Source organism: Lytechinus pictus, chromosome 3 (genome assembly GCF_037042905.1).
Source record: "Lytechinus pictus isolate F3 Inbred chromosome 3, Lp3.0, whole genome shotgun sequence".
Taxonomy (NCBI): Eukaryota; Metazoa; Echinodermata; class Echinoidea; order Temnopleuroida; family Toxopneustidae; genus Lytechinus; species Lytechinus pictus.
In genome coordinates this window covers 21,431,670-21,452,006 of record NC_087247.1, presented here as the reverse complement: position 1 = coordinate 21,452,006, position 20,337 = coordinate 21,431,670, and the positions used below count along the sequence as shown (strand labels likewise).

General features: G+C 37.2%; 2 protein-coding genes across 3 annotated transcripts; both read left to right on the top strand.

Moving 5' to 3' along the window:
* Positions 1 to 1,938: 1,938 nt before the first annotated feature.
* LOC129281976 (uncharacterized) lies at positions 1,939 to 9,522 on the top strand. The gene is made up of 2 exons (XM_054917904.2): positions 1,939 to 2,020; positions 2,816 to 9,522. Exon 2 carries the CDS (start codon positions 2,974 to 2,976, stop codon positions 8,437 to 8,439), a length of 5,466 nt encoding a protein of 1,821 aa, XP_054773879.2. The 5' UTR covers positions 1,939 to 2,020; positions 2,816 to 2,973; the 3' UTR covers positions 8,440 to 9,522.
* A 4,147-nt stretch (positions 9,523 to 13,669) lies between these two features.
* Positions 13,670 to 19,227, top strand: LOC129257636 (peroxisomal membrane protein 11A-like). Of its 2 annotated transcripts, none has more exons than XM_064096624.1 (4): positions 13,670 to 13,888; positions 15,451 to 15,566; positions 16,106 to 16,269; positions 17,461 to 19,227. In XM_064096624.1, the coding sequence occupies exons 1-4, from the start codon at positions 13,803 to 13,805 to the stop codon at positions 17,782 to 17,784; spliced, it is 690 nt and encodes a 229-aa protein (XP_063952694.1). In that variant the 5' UTR covers positions 13,670 to 13,802; the 3' UTR covers positions 17,785 to 19,227. The 2 variants fall into 2 exon arrangements, with proteins under 2 accessions (XP_063952694.1, XP_063952695.1); XM_064096625.1 differs by lacking the exon at positions 13,670 to 13,888 and adding an exon at positions 13,979 to 14,072.
* Positions 19,228 to 20,337: the final 1,110 nt, after the last annotated feature.

Genomic DNA, 20,337 nt, shown 5'->3' with positions numbered 1-20,337 from the left:
TATGTTTATGTTGGATATAATTTTGTAATTTCTATATAGGCCTACATGATATGTAACTTGCTTTAATTTGTATGAAATATAGGCCTATCATTTTTATATATTAAGTTGTACAATAATTCTGTATAAGTTAGTGTTTTGATCTACATGCGCTATTAAAGGGCATCTCATTATTGTTCTTGGTGAGCCTCCCGTTACACCATCAATGTTGAAATTTGTGTTATTTGGTGAACGTGCTGATTTTGTTCTTATAGGAACATAATAAATTCCCCAAAATCTGCAGGCCTATATGGCCCGAAAATAAAATATTGATTTAAAATGTCGAGAATATAGCCTAATTTGTTCAAACTTTTCAAAAATGACAGTTTTAATTCCCTTCACTTTAAGTTAGATTTGTTTTAATTCGCTTTTTAGGGGCCGTGTGTGCAATTAAAATAACAAACACACCTAAGCAAATTCGCTTTAACATACTGATCAAAATAAAATACAGGGGGTGCGACCGGACCCCTCCCTGAAATGAAAATGAACATTACACATAATAAATGATTGTGATTTTATGCACCCCATCACTTTCAAAATCATTCCGCGACGCCGTAATTAACATAATATAATAATTTTGTTCATCCATGGAAATCTTATTTAAAAAAAACTGATCGAATAACCAAACTCAGGTCCATAGGCCAGCAAATGACATTAAAGGAAGAAAACTAGAAAATCAAATTCAGTTATACTTTTAAAATGAAAAACAAAACTGGATATTCAAAACGCGTGTTTATCTGTTTATATGTTAGGCCGGTGCCAGTGCTTACAAATATTTGCCATAAAGTTCATTTATTCAAGCGACACAGACACAGTTAATTAACACAATTTCAAGGCAGGTATCAAATTTGAGATCAAATTAGGATTTTTAATATCTTATTCCAAGTATTGTCACTTTTGCAATATTATTGTTTCATAATTATGTTTGGTTTTAGTACTCACAATTTTGCAACCGTTTTCATAATTATGATAAGTTTGCATTGATGTCTTTCATGATATTAGTTTTATACACTCTTGCAGTAGTAATAATATTCTTTATAGTATAATACAAATTATATATCATAATCCCGCCCCTTTTCTTCTCTCCTTCTCCCCCTTCTTCCTCTCCTTATTATTCTATCCTTGATTTGTTCACATGATATTGGTCCAATCATTATAGGATCAGAAACAACGGCGATAAACAAAATATTTCAGCCAGTTTGCCGATCAGCATATTTTCAGCCGGGGAGAATCAAGTCTATACTTTCCAGAAAATCAAAGTAAAATTGTTTTGCGCATCGTGATTTGTTTACTCTCCGAAGTTTTAAAATGTTTGCAAGGCAATAACACTGTACATAAACATCCAACCCCACATTAGGCCTCCTGTACATTGCAAAATTGTACGACTGCATGCGCGCATTTGATATGCAAATTTTGCTGTCAACAAACTTTTCTATACATTGATCGCAAGTAAGAAAGTATACTTTTATATACATATTTATAAATATGATGGGATGGTTGCCAGCAAAGGAAATCTAAATCATCAATTTTTAACTGAATCAATGCGTAAATCATTTCCAAATATCAATAAAAAGTCATTTTATGATTCGCGAGTTTTTGTGATGTTGGTTTACATCAGCGTGTAAGACATGGGGAAAAGGGATCGAGTTATTATAGGCCCTATTGTGTAGATATATATGGAAAATGAATTATAACAATTATCTAAAGTGAAGAAATAAATTATCAGCAATCAGCATAATAGTAATTAGGAAATTATGAACTATAAAAATACAATCGTGGTTGTAGAGTGTACGATGCAAAGTGGTTATAGTGTGAAATTTACATATCGTTTCCGGGTCACAAAGTTTCGGTGACGTCAGAAGCGTAGGTTTTGTTGCCAATCGGTAGAGGGCGTTGTATTTTGTCCCCCATGTTTTTACTTGGTTTGGGAACACTTGCTAATTTGTTGTCATCGTTATTTTGCTTTTTGACCAAGCCCAATGTTGTAAGTATTCTAAAAATAGATGTTTATATGATAAAGAATAGTTGACTGATAGTTTGTATTGAGAAATGATTTAAATGATGAATATTTTGGTGAAAATTTTGTTACAAAAGTTGTATGAATTATCGCTCATGTTCAGTGAAAGTTTCGGTGTGTCTATGTACATATGTATAAGTACAATACTGTGTGTGTAGTGCGCGAAACTTGACCGCAGCACGCACGTGTGTTGATTTAAGCTAGTAAACGTTTATTTACATAAGATATGAAAAGTAAATGGTACATAATTGCATGAAGTTTGTTAGTGATGATAATTCATGTCTATGATAATAGTGGTAATTTATGTCATAATAGTCATGCACAAGTGGTATGACTGAAAGTAGGTCAAAGGTTACAAGCTAACCTAGGGATGCCTTGCTAGGGGCATATTTTCTGTAGCCTTAGGCATGGCTGAATGTGTTTTTAATATAGAATTTTGGATATGAGAAACAAATGTGAGAATTTAATCATACCTTGATGTTTCAGTTGAGGTTATAGTTACAAAATGGTTTGTTATTGTAGTTATTTATTTCGGATGCAGCCTAATGATGAATACCGGTAATTGAGAGCTTTATGATAACAACATAAGAAACAAATAAGGACAGTTGTTAGATTATCTGGTCAGTTGATGTCTTAGACTCGTGTACAATTTAAAGGCTTTGTGAATGTATAGGTATTGGATTATTAACGCTACATTCGACAATTGTACAAGTTTTTCATGACATTCAATTTATGATTGTTTATTGTTTCATTAAACTGCAGGTCGAACCATGCATTCAAGAGTTCAACAATTGGTATCGCAACTCGGTTTGATTTTGTGACTTGCTAACGAGGGACATACAAATTAATGAGACTTAAACGTCACATTAAGTTCGACAACAAGGTTTACTAGTGGAATCTGTTCAACTCGCAGAATCAAGATGAGTGTTAAACCTGAGGACACTGTTAACCAACAAGTCTCTGTTGAACTTGAGGAGGATTCTGTTAGACCTGAAGACTCAGCCAGTCAGTGTAATGGATCTGCAGTCAGCTCCATGTCAGGTTCTCGACTACGGGCCAAGGCTATGGCCAAAAGAGCAGCCTTGAAGGCGGAAGCTGAACGTCTTAAGCAGCAGCAGGAGTTGGAACTCGAGCAGTTAAGGTTGCAGCAGAAAAGGAGAGAATTGGACTTGCAGACTAAAATTGAAATTGCTCAAGCTGAAGAGCAGATCTTCAGTCTCTTTGATGCGGAAAGGTCTTCTAAAGTGAGTCGTCATCCATCGCATGCTAGTAAGCAGGAAAAGAAAGGTTCCTTACAGGACAGTCTCCAGTTGGAACAGAAAACTCAAGATGAAACTCTTCTATATCCTCTAGATGACAAGCAGACATCCTTTCAGGGATCTTATGGAGTGTTGCCTGCCCAAAATCAGCAGTTGTTGGAAGCAATCAGCCTGCAAAATGTAGAACTCATGAAATTTGATGGAAGTCCTCTACACTACCATGAATTTATCACATCATTTGACAGTCTGGTAGGAAGGACGTCCCTGGATGACAGCTCCAAGCTTCTGAAGTTATTCAGTTGTTGCCAAGGTGAAACAAGATCCATTATTCAGTCGTGTATGGTCATGGACTCTGCAGTAGCCTACAAGAAAGCCAGAAGCATCCTGGAAGAACGATATGGCAACAAGTTCAAGATAGGAGATGCTTGGACAAAGAAAGTCATTAATGGGCCAACATTGCAGCCAAGTGACAAGAAAGGACTGCAGAAGTTCGCAGATGAGCTGCAGGTTTGCTGCGAGACTCTACAGGCGGTGGACATGGTTGCAGAGATAAGTTCGCAACAACACCTTGTAAAGATTGTAGAGAGACTGCCTTACTATCTGAGAGCCAGGTGGCTCAAGGTCGTCAAAGATGTCCGTCACCAAGGTAGATCTCCCAAGTTGAAAGATGTGGTACGCTTTGTGACTGACGCAGCCTGTGAAATCAATGATCCAGTCTATGGAGAGCTGTTTGGAGACAAGAAGAAGCAGTCTCAAGGATCAAAACAGTCACTTTGGAAAAGATCATCTCAAGCAGCTGGGGTCAACTTTGCTGGATCAGAGAAGAAGAAGGAAGTGGACTGTGCTCTTTGTGACAAGGAACATGGCATCTTTTCTTGCAACCTGTTTAAGGACATGAAACCTGAAGAACGTCTGCAAATGGCGAAGGATAAGCATTTATGCTTTAATTGTCTCAAGCCAGGACACAGTTCAAGTAAATGTTTCCTAAATAGAACCTGCTCTGTGAAAGGATGTAATAGGAAACATAGTAGGTTTCTGCATCTTAAGAGGAAGGACGATTCACAGAGGACAGATGTTTTGAAGGATACAAGACAGCAGTCATCCAGTTCCAGTGAGACTGATGGGACCACAGCATCATCATCTCAGAATGGGTTCGTCGAGACTGCTAACAGCACCTTTGGTAATGCCACGGGGGCCGGTAAAAGATGTGTCCTGCCCATTGTGCCTGTTCGAGTCCAAACAGCATCTGGTGGTAAAGCATTGAGAACATTTGCTTTGTTGGATACAGGATCCACGAACTCCTTCTGTACCAAGAGCCTGGCGGAGAAGTTGAATGCCAAAGGTCAGACACAGAGGCTATCGTTGACCACCATCGACAATGAACAGACATTGGAAACCAAGGTAGTGGATCTGGTGGTTGACACTGGCCCAATGTCTGAAGCAGTTAGGATAGAAAATGTATTCACTAAGGAGAGGATAAACATCAGGAGTGATCACATGGCATCAGTAGGAGAGATTTCTGGTTGGCCTCATCTACAAGATATTAATTTGCCAATTGCAAGAGGGCAAGAGATCGGTCTGTTGATTGGTCAAGATGCACCTGAGGCCCTCATTCCTCTGGAGGTGAGAAAGGCAGAGACTGGACCATATGCTGTACGTACAATTCTTGGATGGTCCTTACATGGTCCGATATCTGGAGAGGCTAATCAGGGACATGTCAAGGCTTCAAGCAGCTTTATTAATGGGGATTGTCATCTGGAGACGCAGCTTGAAAGATTTTGGAAGTTGGAAGCAGAAACCGCTGATGAAAGAGGCCTGTCGGTGAATGACAGAAAGGTAACTGAGATATGGGCAAAAGGAAAGGCCATGGAAGATGGACATTATCAGCTGCCCATACCATTTAAACAGCGACCACCAGAGCTTCCAAATAACAGATGGGTAGCAGAGCAGAGACTGGTGAGCCTTAGCAGAAAACTGAGCAAGGATGACAGATTGCGCTCAAAATACACAGAAGGCATGAATGATCTGTTACAGAAGGGCTTCTGTGAAAAGGTGCCTAAAGAAGATTCCTTCCACGATGATAAGGCACAATGGTACCTTCCCCACCACCCAGTCCTGCATGCCATGAAGCCGGATAAGGTGCGAATCGTTTTCGACTGTGCCTCAAAGTGTAATGGGACTGCTTTGAACGATGTAGTCTACCAAGGTCCAGACTTAACAAATAAACTCATTGGAGTTCTTCTCAGATTCAGACAAGCACCAGTGGCAATAATGGCTGATATAGAGGCCATGTTTCATCAGGTGAGGGTTCCAGAAGCAGATAGAGATGTGCTTAAGTTCCTGTGGTGGCCTTCAGGAGATATGACAGCTCAACCAGAGGTCTATAGAATGTGTGTCCACTTGTTTGGGGGGACATGGAGTCCCAGCTGCTGCACTTATGCCCTTCGCCTGACAGCTGCAGATCATCGGGCAGAGTATGATGAGGAAGTTGTCAAGATGGTACAACACAATTTCTACGTGGACGATTGTCTGGTGTCCGTGGATGATGTACAGAGAGCTGTAAAGATTGTTGCTGAGCTGAGAAGTTTGCTCTTGGAAGGTGGGTTCAGACTCACCAAATGGCTAAGTAATCATCCTGATGTGCTGGAATCAATCCCAGAAACAGAGAGAGCAAAGCAGGCAAAGGGATTAGATTTAAACCATGATGCACTACCAGTAGACAGGGCTCTCGGACTGAGTTGGGACATTGAAACTGACTGCTTCGTGTACAAGGCTGTACCGAAGAAGAAGCCACCTACAAGGAGAGGTTTGCTGAGTGTGGTTTCGTCCATTTACGATCCTCTGGGGTTCATCAGTCCTTACATCCTGAAAGCAAAGAGCATTTTGCAAGAGTTATGCAGATTGAAGTTAAAATGGGATGAACCAGTACCTGACCGTGAAGGACAAGAATGGGAAGACTGGCTGAAGGATCTGCCAGAGATGTCAAACATGTCAATAAATAGATGTATCAAGCCACATGACTTCGGGGCTGTGAAGGACTACCAGTTACACCATTTTTCTGATGCATCAGAGAAGGCCTACGGAGCAGTGAGTTACTTAGTGATGGTAAACACAGAAGGGACAGTGAATTGTAGTCTGATATTGGCCAAGTCTAGACTCACACCTTTAAAGAAAGTAACAGTGCCGAGGCTTGAACTAATGGCAGCAACTCTAGCAACAAAACTTGATGGAGTTCTGAGACAGGAGCTAGATGTCAACATCTCAAAGTCGACGTTCTGGACTGACAGTACCATTGTCTTGAGATATATCAAGAACGAGGACAGGAGGTTCAAAACATTTGTTGCTAATAGAGTTGCAGCAATCAGAGATAAGTCAGACCCAAACCAGTGGCGTCATGTGAGGACAAGTCTGAATCCTGCCGACGAAGCCTCTAGGGGTATGACTGCCAATGAGATGAAGGAAAACAAAAGATGGCTACATGGACCTGACTTCCTCTATCATGATGAGAGTACATGGCCTGAAGATGTGACAGATGTCAAACTAGGAAATGACAGTGATCTTGAGGTCAAAAGTGACGGGAAGTCATTCATGGTGGAGACAACTGAGACTGACCATACTTTGGAATTTCTGAGCCACTACTCCACTTGGTACAGGTTAAAGAGAGCAGTATGCTGGATTCGGAGGTTCTTTGTATGGCTCAAACATAAATCTGATCCACCAGAGACTTTGAAAGCTAGACTGACACTAGATGAAATGAGAGAAGCAGAGAAGAAAATTCTTTCATATGAGCAAAAGAGAGCATTTCCAGAGGAAATAAATGCCTTGAACACAGCACAGTCAGACGATGGTGGAGCTAATCAGAAGTGGAAGACAGTAAAGAAAAACAGTAAGATCTACAAGCTGGATCCTAAGATGGATGATGGCCTCCTTCGAGTGGGTGGCAGATTGAGTAGGTCTTCTCTACCACATGAAGCTAAGCACCCAGTGATACTGCCTAAAGACAGTCACGTGACTATGCTTGTTCTGAGGAAAATCCATGAAGTATCTGGTCACAGTGGCAGAAATCACATGATATCAATCCTTCATCAGAAGTACTGGATAACAGGAGCCAGCTCATTGATTAGAAGTATGGTGGGCAAATGTGTCATGTGTAAAAGGCAGAGAGGAAAGGTAATGGAACAGCAGATGTCCGATTTACCTGAAGACAGAATCAGACCAGATGAGCCCCCCTTTACTAGAGTTGGTGTGGACTATTTCGGACCTATAGATGTGAAAAGGGGACGCTGCATGGAGAAACGGTATGGAGTAGTATTCACATGTCTGGCGATACGTGCTATTCATATAGAGATGGCACATTCCTTAGACACTGACTCATGTATAAATGCCATCAGACGATTTATGGCAAGGAGAGGAAATGTTAAAGAGATCAGATCTGACAATGGTACCAATTTAGTCGGAGCTGAGAAGGAGCTAAGAATGGAAATCAGAAAATGGAACCAGTCACAACTCCATGATGAGCTCCTCCAGAAGGAAGTAAAGTGGACCTTTAACCCCCCAGGTGCCTCGCATCATGGAGGAGTGTGGGAGAGAATGATCAAGACTGTCAGAAAGGTGCTATTTTCTCTCACTACACAGCAGATACTGACTGATGAAGGCCTGCAAACACTTTTCTGTGAGATAGAGAGTATCATAAATAGCAGGCCAATCACCATGGTAACAAATGATGTCAATGATGTGGAAGCGTTAACTCCAAATCATGTGCTTCTACTGAACACTAAACCACAGCTACCTCCTTCCATCACTGTCAATACGGATGTATATGCAAGGAGAAGATGGCGGCAAGTGCAGTACCTGTCGGATGTATTCTGGTCTAGATGGGTAAAAGAATACTTACCTCAACTGCAAGCCAGGCAGAGATGGGTTTCTCCGAGACGCAACATCCAGGTTGGCGACGTTGTCCTTTTGGTTGACCAAAATGCACCGAGAAACTCCTGGCTACTGGGACGAGTGCTACAGACGAGGCCTGATAGGAAGGGTCTCATCCGTCAATGTGAGGTCAAAACCAAGATGGGTGTGCGGCTGAGACCTGTTAGCAAGTTATGCCTAATTTTGGAAGGGGATCTGTGAAAATTTGTGGAATTGAATCTATATCACAACAGCTAGGAAATATGAAATATGTTGTGATGAGGTGCAAGCCAAGCGCTGCCTCTTATATATTTGAAATTAATAATTTTGGAGCATTTGCTATTTGAGCCAACGAGATATTTGGAGCAATCGGTATTAGTGGATCAACCCAGATGAAGAAGCATAGTTTATCTGTGATATTGAACAATTTTCTTTTTCTTTTGAGCAATTTATCCAGCCAAGACTGTTTGAAAAGAAGAATTTGAGAGAATTTATAATATTTCAATCATTTCGCTCAGAGAACTCTACAACAGAGAAGTGACTGTTTTGGAGAAATTTGCAGAAGAATTTATTCAGAGAGAGAATTCCAGAGTCAGAATGAACTTTAACCTGAACTCTAAAATGTTATTAAACTCTTACAATCTGTGAGCTTCAAGTTTGACCCACTGCTGAACATTGAACTCAGAACTTTTCCCTCCCTCTTTAAAGAAACAGTGAACAATTATTCATACATGTTGTAAATGTGGACTTTCTGATTTATATGTGAAAGATTTACTCAGTATGATTACACAAGAAACAGGTGCATGTTATTGCAAATTTGTGACTGAAAATTCCTTTATACAATAATGTGTTTGTTGTAAGGAAAGCTGAATTCAGGAAGCATTCAGGTGTCAAATATACAATGTTTGTTTAAGAGGTGAATTTATAGTTTGACAAATGTGATTTTGTGATAGAATTAAAAGACTATAATAAAAGGTTTTTCTAAAACATAATTAGAGGAGGTAAAACTTTACAAGCAGCAGAATTGTCTCATATCTAGTCCAGTTTGAGAAATTGGACTCCTTTGCATCATATCAAGCCACTTTGGTTAGTTTTATGAATGATGTTTGCATTTTTCGTAGTAATTTGTACAAACTGAACGTTGTGTTAATTTGTATATATTTAAAAGGAGTATTTGCCTTGTATTACAGAGAAGATTATTGCAGTATAACATTTCACTCAAAGTTTGAAAGGATGCATTATTGTTTATTTCAGGTTCAAGATGAAGAATGAACCAAATTATGATTTGATATATATATTTTTGTATAAAAAAAAAAAAAAAAATAAATAAATAAATAAAAAATGTAAATATGTTACTGTAGCTGTAGAATAAGAATGCCACAATATTGTCTTTTTGATGAGAATTCTCATTAACATAATAACAAAGAAGTTGCATGAGTGTATGCAAGGGAGACATTTGTCTTCATTTTGGAGTTGATTTATGCAAATTTATGTCCATTTGATTTCTAGCAAAAGAAGGTGTAAATATTTAATGCACAAGTCGTGTGTAAGATACTACGCATGCAGCGATTATTTTGGAAATTGTGTAACACATGTAAAGATGATGTGCTAATATTTAATTCTGTTGTAAATGTTCAGCTGTATAGGCTTCACATTTAGGGGGCCGGAATGTAGAGTGTACGATGCAAAGTGGTTATAGTGTGAAATTTACATATCGTTTCCGGGTCACAAAGTTTCGGTGACGTCAGAAGCGTAGGTTTTGTTGCCAATCGGTAGAGGGCGTTGTATTTTGTCCCCCATGTTTTTACTTGGTTTGGGAACACTTGCTAATTTGTTGTCATCGTTATTTTGCTTTTTGACCAAGCCCAATGTTGTAAGTATTCTAAAAATAGATGTTTATATGATAAAGAATAGTTGACTGATAGTTTGTATTGAGAAATGATTTAAATGATGAATATTTTGGTGAAAATTTTGTTACAAAAGTTGTATGAATTATCGCTCATGTTCAGTGAAAGTTTCGGTGTGTCTATGTACATATGTATAAGTACAATACTGTGTGTGTAGTGCGCGAAACTTGACCGCAGCACGCACGTGTGTTGATTTAAGCTAGTAAACGTTTATTTACATAAGATATGAAAAGTAAATGGTACATAATTGCATGAAGTTTGTTAGTGATGATAATTCATGTCTATGATAATAGTGGTAATTTATGTCATAATAGTCATGCACAAGTGGTATGACTGAAAGTAGGTCAAAGGTTACAAGCTAACCTAGGGATGCCTTGCTAGGGGCATATTTTCTGTAGCCTTAGGCATGGCTGAATGTGTTTTTAATATAGAATTTTGGATATGAGAAACAAATGTGAGAATTTAATCATACCTTGATGTTTCAGTTGAGGTTATAGTTACAAAATGGTTTGTTATTGTAGTTATTTATTTCGGATGCAGCCTAATGATGAATACCGGTAATTGAGAGCTTTATGATAACAACATAAGAAACAAATAAGGACAGTTGTTAGATTATCTGGTCAGTTGATGTCTTAGACTCGTGTACAATTTAAAGGCTTTGTGAATGTATAGGTATTGGATTATTAACGCTACATTCGACAATTGTACAAGTTTTTCATGACATTCAATTTATGATTGTTTATTGTTTCATTAAACTGCAGGTCGAACCATGCATTCAAGAGTTCAACAATTGGTATCGCAACTCGGTTTGATTTTGTGACTTGCTAACGAGGGACATACAAATTAATGAGACTTAAACGTCACAGTGGTTTTTTTTTTCGATACAGCGTCTCAGATGCATCAGACACTGTGATATGGCCTATGAATTTTCTTAGGTTAATGTACATCAAATCATATTAAAACACATTAAATTTATTTATCAGGACCTAGGCCTAAATGTTATTTTTGATATTCATCTCTTCCAAATCATTAGAAAATAGAAGTCATATTAATGTATCGAAATTTTACCTAAGCAAAAACAATTGGGACTTTAAATCGTTTGCCTGTATATGCGCTATAGATAGGCCTATATAGGCCTTTTGACCTCAGTTTTGCTAGATTTTTGTTGTATTTGAACTTTAATCCAGTGCAATATTTACAATTTTGCTTTTCCATATGCTTTCGTGCTCATATGTCATCAATTTGTCATGTTCTGTGCTCATCCGTGTACATGCCCCATAGGTACTGTACGCTCATGGTAGGCTGCGAATACCTATCGAGCAATGGCGGACGGTCTCCACGTAATCACAGCGATTTGACGAAGTACGCCCTCTAGCGTTACTAGTATACATCTCTATGGCTTTAGATCATCTAAAGCGTACTAGTAGATCTACATGTTGTAGAAGAAGAAAACAAACAGAAGTGGAAAAAATGGAAGAGAGGGAGACAGAAAAGTAGGTTGAAAAGGAAAATGCACACCCATCCGTATCATGACGTATTGCAATGCATCACAGAAGGATAAAATTATGGTAATGCGATGTTTTCTCATACGAAGTAGACACATCGTCCTCTGCCAATTTCTCTGAAGTCGATATTATAAGGTAAGTTTTAGAGTTGTACATGGTAGGTTTTTGGTAGTTAAGAATCTTCTTGTGATTAGGATTGAGGTTAAGTTAATGTTTGAAGCTTGGGTTTATATTTGGCTTAGATCTAACATGTGTATTTTTAGTTAACTCTAAGTACTTTAGGACTAGTAGGAGCAATTGTCGTGGGAGTAGACCTTTAAGTCATAGAACTGAAATTATAGGTCAAGTAACTTTAGGCAGATCTACTATTTGAGATCTATCTAAACAAGCTTGTTCCGCTGAACTACGTTAGCTCATCATCCTCACTCAGCTCTGCATTTTAATTATAATTTTTTTCATGAATCTAAACTAAAGTCAAAGAAAAGGGTAATTCCTGACTCTTATCATTGCCAATGTCATGACTGCCCATGGCCATGGAAAACTGCAAATTTCTCATCAATTTTTATTCTAGCCGAGATCTAGATCTACCACCTTTTTCATTTGATTTTCACTTTGTCTTTGACTAGTTTTTGATTCTCTTTGGAATTTAGAAATAATTAATAATGCTGTAACTTAGACTCTTGACAGAAAAATGTGTGTCTTGAGGAGTTTAAAAATTCATCAAGCTTTTCTTTGTTTTGTCTCATTTTTATATTTTGATGTTAATGTTCTGACATTTGGGCCCTCATTGGTACTAAATGGTGGTATAGTCACATATCGTATTAGCGGACACTATCATGATTCCGGACGCGCATATTACTGCATATGAAAACGATTTCGTACCGTAAGACTTCCGCAGTTCAATTCCAGAGAGCAAACAAGTAGAATAAATCAAACTTATACATTATTTATCTCTAAAATGACAGAAAATGCTTAAAATATCATATAACATCATTTTGCATTAACAATCAATATATTTTCTGACGGAAATATGGGCCTGACTTGCCGAATTTTAATCTCGTCCACGCCCTTGATCAAATGTTGAGCCTTTGAAGTTTGAGGTGTGGTGTGGGTGATCGTCGATGGCTACTGTATTGCCGTCGACGATTGACAGCGCATCAGTAGAACTTAATGAGCATCACGATATGAACAAGTATTAATATTGAAGAGTCATGGAACATGCAGCTAGGCCTAACAAGAAAAAATAAAATTAGTTAGCAAACACAAATATTACCAACATCTGCTCAGATTCGATATGAAAAAAAGCAAACAAAAACTTTAGAATAAAAAAACGTTAGAATTAAATTACGCATGATATAAATAATACATGTATATGAAGAAAAAATCACACAAATTTTTCTTACGTCATTATAAATCAAGAATATCTTCACCCGTCCGGAATCATGATGTAATTTGTCACGCAAGAAAATAAATTGTTTTTTTCATGGAGGGATCATGGCATGCAGCACTCACACAAGCATGCAAGGTTATGCGGCCAGTCAAGACTCAAGTGCGCGTGCGATGCAAATAAAACGGTTGGTAAATATCAAACAATACCATAAAAATAATAATTTTCATTATATTTGGAATAGCAAGTGCGAATTTGTCTGGAATGTATTTCCTCTAATTGTCACTTTTAAAGCACTGAATGACTGAAATAAAGGTGTCCGGCAATACGATACACTGATCATTGATAGTGATACAGATACTTATACGACTAACGTTAGGCCTACGCACAACACGTTCCGACATTGATTTGCTAACATCAAGTGCGACATATGGGACTGAAGTCAAGGGTTAGAGAGCTATGCCTTCATCTACCTTCCCTTTTCAGAACAACTGACATTGTACTTATGAAATAATCGATCAAAAAGTGTTAATCAATTAACTATAATTAAAATATATACATCAATAATGGCATTAGGCATAAAACTAAATAAATACAAAAGGTCTTACAAATTTCAAGAGCAATATACAGACGACGCTCGATATGACATTCAAGCTGAAACTTTCGGCTAAATAAAAATGCAGACCGGAAATCCACAACGTTAAAGATATGTCTATATACCAACATCTATAAATTAGACGAAAATTTCAAAGTTCTTAACAATCCAAACGTGCACTTGATTCAATCATGGCGAAGCAGACCCGCCCCTCGGAACCAATTCGCGATTTGATGAAATATTTAAGCTTTACTGAAGGCAGAGATAAGATTTACAGGTACAAATTACATTGTTTTGTGTTCCGTACGGTACCGGTAGCTGCTGTAAGCTTAAGTTAGCCTAACAACAGAGTAACACTCAGACAGTGTGAGAGTCTGGCGCAGGCGCCTCAATTCAACTCAAGTGCCTTTGGCTTTGCACCAGCACTCAGCAGCGGGGCCGGGGCGGTACGGTGCGGGCGAGTGAGTTTTGGAGATCGAGATCGCAGCATTGCGAAAGCTCTGGTCTAGAGTTACGTTAGCTTAGTCTTTAGACCAAAAGCTTCAGTCTCTGTATTTGGTTGTTCCGCTGAACTGCGTTGGCTGCACTCACCATAGGCATAGTAAAATGTCAGAAATTGTTAAATAGATCCCCAGAAACGATGGTTATTCCTGTCTAACCGTAACATTAAAGTTAGCTTGGCCCTACTGTTAAGGGCAAGTCCAAGAAAAGGTCAGCCTGAAGTAGCCAGGAGGCTCCTACTCCTAACGTTAGTCCTACTACTAGAGTAGAGAGTAAAAATCATCTAACGTATGCTTACTCTCCACGGAGCCAGGAATTCCTTCCCATTCATCTCAATGTACCGCCAAAAGACCTGAAACTTTCGCCCCCGAGATTTCTACTTAAAAGATCTAGGCCTAGCGCTAAATCATGTAAATGGGAACTTCATTTCTGACATTTCTACGCTATCGATTTCATTTTTAAACAAGAATTCATAAAAAAATGAGAAAAATATTTTGAAAAGACGGAGGAGACTTGCCCGATGTTTACGCCGCCATCCTGTTTCCTATTGTTCTTCCCCAACGTTACTGACGCGTGAGTCCAGTGGAACAACCGACAAGACAGAGTGAAGTGAAGCTTTTGGTCTTTAAAGGAGAATGAAACCCTTGAAACCAGCTGAATCCATATCAAAGAGAAAAATCAAAGGAACACATTGTTGAAAGTTTGAGGAAGATTGAATGAATAATAAGAAAGTTATGAGCATTTGAATATTGAGATCACTAGTGCCATGTAGATCCTCCCATCGGCAATGCGACCAAGATCTGTGATATCACACACGTACAACTCCCTCATTACTTTAGTACTTATTTCATTTATATTCTCACTTTTATAGAGTCTATCACAAGGTGAGGTGTTCTCTTTATGAGATGACAAATACAGAGGTTTCACAATTATATCATTGATGAATCGTTTGTCATATGATTAGAATGAGCAAAAAGAAATGTTTTGGGGTATATTTTCAGTGTCCAAATGGGAGAGTTGTACGTGTGTGACATCACAGATCTTGGTCGCATTGCCAATGAGAGGATCTACATGGCACTAGTGATCTCAATATTCAAATGCTCATAACTTTCTTATTATTCATTCAATCTTCCTCAAACTTTCAACAATGTGTTCCTTTGATTTTTCTCTTTGATATGGATTCAGCTGGTTTCAAGGGTTTCATTCTCCTTTAAATGTCTAATTCTTGATGAGATGCATACAGTACAAGGGTTTTTCTGACTTCTACCATATCAATACAATACTAACAATTTTAACATACATTAAATCTTAACTCTTTTTTTGTTCTATTTTTTTTAGAATCACCCAGTATGCCACAAGATTTATTCTCTGGTATTATGGCAACAATAAAGCAAGCCAATTCAACCTTGAGAGGATAAAGAATCTAGAATCGACAGTTACAAATTCAAGAAAATGTAAGTGGAGCTACTTTACTACGTGTATGATTGATAGGTAGATCTGTCTAATGATTGATATGGGTCTAGGCCAAAGTCTAAATAGTCTAGAAATACTAAATTGGCAAAGTTAGATTTTGTGATTTGTTTTGAATGAGACAAATGTCATCTTGACTCCTGTGCCAACATTGTCAGTCCTCTACTCAAGTACTTAGATTTTTTAATTGATATCTCACTAATGGTTCCCAAGTTCATACATTATGCATAGTCCTTCAGATGTATGGTGTCTTTGATGCACCTACACATAGCACAGCGTTATCTAATAACCCCCGGGTTAAATAAACCAGCACAATTTAAGACCACATTCACATTTTATGTGTTTTGACAATACAGTTTCTTATGTACAGAAGAGAGACCACATGCCTTTAAAGTTCTTTCATAGACCCTTGAGTGGTTGTGTGTTGTATTGTTTGAAATCTTATTTTGTTGTAGAGAAAATAGGGTTAATTGATGGATTCTTTGTAATATAATCTCTTTATTTGTTTTTTTTTGTTCAACAGTGTTTCGTATGCTGAGGTCCGTTGAGTTCTTGCAGAGAGCACTAGATTCATTGGCATCAAGTGACAATACAGAGGCTAGCTTGCAACTCATTGGATACCTTGGCAAAAGTTTGTGGCTTTTGACAGATCATGTTGTATGGTTGCACAAAGTAAAAGTCTGTGAGGTATGTGCCTGTGGTGTATTGTTATACCTGTACCTGGAAATAAAGGGAAATCCCCTCTGGAAATGCTGAAATCTTGAGTGCAGACAGGAAGCTAACATTAGTTTTAAAAACTACTATGGTATCTGTAGTTTTCTTTTTATTTTATTATTCATAATAATAGATTTGATTCAAATTCACATTGGTTTATACTATAGATAGGGAGGGAAGAATAAAGGAGATTTTTTTTATAAATCTGTATGTGCACACAAATTATCAAATTTATTTTTACTGAAGCAGCTGCATCTATCAGCAAAAAACATTTTCAATAATGAAATGCTTTATGGAAGCGAATTTTAGTACCATACCCATGCATGTATTTATTACCTCTTTGAGCTTTCTTTGTTTGCTGAAATCCCTTGAGCCTCGTAAAGTATGTGATAAAACGGAAACATCTCATAGTGCTCACATGTACACTGTGTAATGAAACCAGTCCTCGAATCAAAATGTGAATTTGAACTTTTTTATATTCTTGATGAATGATAAATGTATTTACATTGAAGAACACCATAAACTTTTAAAATGGGAAGATGCATCTGGTATTTAAAGAGAAATGTATAATGACAAATGGAAAAAAAACATTTAGCAGTCAGTCTGTGATGGTCATAGGATATCAATGTAAAAATCCTAGGCTTAACATGTAATATGACCTGTAATCAGTAAAAATTTCCATTGGGTGGACAAATAATAAATGCTTGTACTACAAAATACTAATACTGCTAATTAATATGTTAAGTGAAAAAAGGGCAATATTGTGATATGTATACAAATGTGCTTTTTGCACCAGTTGCTTTCCGCTAAGCTTTGTTTATATTTTTATTCATGCATGTAAAGAGGACTCTGGTTATTTGCTTCTGGGTTCATACAAAGCTCTTAAAAAAGCACACAGACCAATTTATATGTTTAGATAAATTTGATTTCCTTCCTTTACTATAGATAAAAATATCATTAAAACAAGGCTTAAATTGGATGGCTTCAGGATATATTTACATGACTGATGATTTCAATACCTTTCTAGATAAACATGTTAAAAGAAGGCTTATCAGGGACCTTTGGTTATTTTGTTACTTCAAGGTTACAAATTGCTCAAACACACCAAGATCATAAATTACATTGAAATGAATATGTCCATTATCTTTCATTATGTACATGTAGGTGAACATTAAAAGATGGGCTGATAATTCTGCCAGGGCCTGGCTGATAGGTCTCCTCGCTCTCACTCTCAGAGACCTTTACAAACTGCAGAAGCTTTCTCTCAGCCTCAAGGAACTTAAAAGAGCAGGTGAGCCGGTGCCACGCCAACGGCTAGAGTCCGACATCACCAAGGCAAGGCTTCAGTTCGTTTTGGACTTCTCTGATGTATTCATTCCTTTGGCTGCCCTTGGCTATGTCAACAAGGGTGTTGGATCTGCTGGCGGAGTCATCGCTTCTGTCATTGGGCTTTACCTTGTTTGGCAGAAAAATGTGCCTTGCAAATGAAGAGACAGACATTCATGTATGAAGTACAGGCGTGTGCCATTTTGTGAATGGTAGCATATAATGATGGGGAAGTCAATATCATAATACCTTTTTTCACTTGCTGAGATAATAGAGTATCATACCATTTGCAGTATTAACTCATTTTGAATGAGCTATTAAGACTGATTATCTTCCGTTTCTGTAAGGCTAACTGTGGCAGTGGATTTGTCTCCTAAATTATATCTTCTGATGTTAACAAAGCCACAATGTTATTGATAATGATGGATAATTGGTGTAGAAACAAATTATCATAATTATATGACAAAATTATTTTTCTCATGATCATGTAAACTAATTTAAATTGTTTATACCAATATTCCTTGCCTTATTGGGGCGGATCCAGGAAAAAAGGTAATCACTTGTGTTATAACGGCTGTGCCCCCCCTTGGATTTGCCAGTGCTTATGATGTAACTTTCTTGTGTTTCAAATTCAGGAGCATGATAAGTATGTTAATATCTTGAACATTAGATTTTTTTTTAATATCAAAAGCTCTGTAGAGTATTTTATTATTCGAATGATCAATGACCCAGAAAAAAAAAATTGACCGAGCACTGCCTTGAACATATAAGTTTGTACAGAAAGAATAGAAAAGCAAATAGATGTTTCGTTCAAAATGAATCGTTTAACTATCTTCAGGACATATAGATGAGATGAGCAGGTTGAGAATGCTGATGATCAAGGGCTGTAGAGACCATGCAATTTGCATAGGTAGTAAACTCCCTTTAACAGTACTTTTGACCCAATATGTTGACATGATTCACAGATGAGAGATACATATGCAGCAAATATTGATTATCTATTTCTTTTCCTGGATAAGGCATTATAAGCATAGAGGTACACTGAAACTGTTCATAATAAAATTATTATTCAAAGCTCCTCACTAAAGTTTTTTTTGGTGGTTATAGACTGTTCGGGCTACCAAGACTATCATGTTTTATTTTTGGTGGCCCCAAAATATATTAAAAAACATTTAAAAATAGACCTTATAAAAACATAATTAAAAACCCCCTTTTAAGCCTTTAACTTTACGTCAGTTTCAGGTTGTACCATGTTTCATACACAGAAGTAAATTTTGATTGTGATTTTAATATCATTTTTGGAATCATTTAATTTCATCAAGAATTGAAAAAAAATTGTATGTTGCATTTATGAAACACATTTGAAGAAATTAATTACTAGTGTTGGTAAGTGTGAGGGAGTGAGCTTGTATTTAGCAGTAGCCTGGGGCCACCAGAAATTTACCACAAGCTACTATTATTGAAAGATGCTAAATTTTGCTGGCACTTTCCATAATTGCCAATAATTCTTCCTTTTCTTTGTAAATCCATTTATTGTGTGTGTCTTAGTAAAATTGTCCTTTTTCAACTTGCAACCGTATATTGAAATAAAACAGTAAAATTCAAGCATCATTATGCATGGGACTTTTTTTTTACAAGAAATATGAATTTGCCTTTACCTTGAATTAATTGTCATAAAAATGTATTATCCAATGTTCAGTTGAAAATTGGAGCATTGAATTTGTTCTTTATGTTCATACATGTAGGTATATTTTAATCCTTTCAGAGCTTAGATTTTGTCTGGGGGGTCAAAGGGAAAATTGATATGAGGCCATTTACATCATTATTCTGTAAGTTTTTGTTCAATTTGCTCTCATTTCTTTATTTCGGCATCAGATGTGAACACAGTATGCTCAAGTAACCCTTGGGTGATACCACATGTGTGTCCACAAGGGTGATGGGTCAAAGGCCATGCTGCATGTGTTATTGATCGTGAAATAGGGCAAGACTTGTGGTTCACGAACCACCATGTTTAAGTTGAAATCAATTTCATGAGACTTTGATTGGCAAACTTAAGCTTTTATTGAATCACTTCCCCAAATAAAAATATTTTATTGGAAATAGACATTCATGAAGTGTCATTTTATTTTCATGATAACCATAGTGGATGCTAACTATATCCAATGGATATTTTTTTATTATTATAATATGAATAAATGAAAGTATATTGATTAGGCTGTGGTTTTAAACCTCACTATCATTTGATCATCTTTATGATTTGATTGACTTGTGGGAATGACTTGGTCGTTGAAACTGGATTGTATATTTTATTAAAATGTGATTCACTATATTAACAACACGTGTAGATTTTTGGTGATTTCCATGTTTTTTGTACTTAGACAGCCTATATTAATATTAAACAATGCCCATGGAAAGCAACTTGTCTTAAAGTAGTTAAAATGTGTATAGGACCTTGCCAATTTTAGGGGAGGGAGTTAGCATTTGCCCCCTCCATCCCCCCAACAAAATCAGGTTTTATTATTGACTTGCTAAGTGCATGAAAATGTTACAAATTTTTGATATCAAAACTAGAATTAGACTTCAATAATCCCTTTAAAAAGGTACTCCATACTGAAGACATTTATATCTAAATACATTCTCAAAGCAAACTGCTGAAAGTTTCGATTAAAATCTGATGACAAATAAAGTGATTGAATTCTAAATTTTAGCATATTT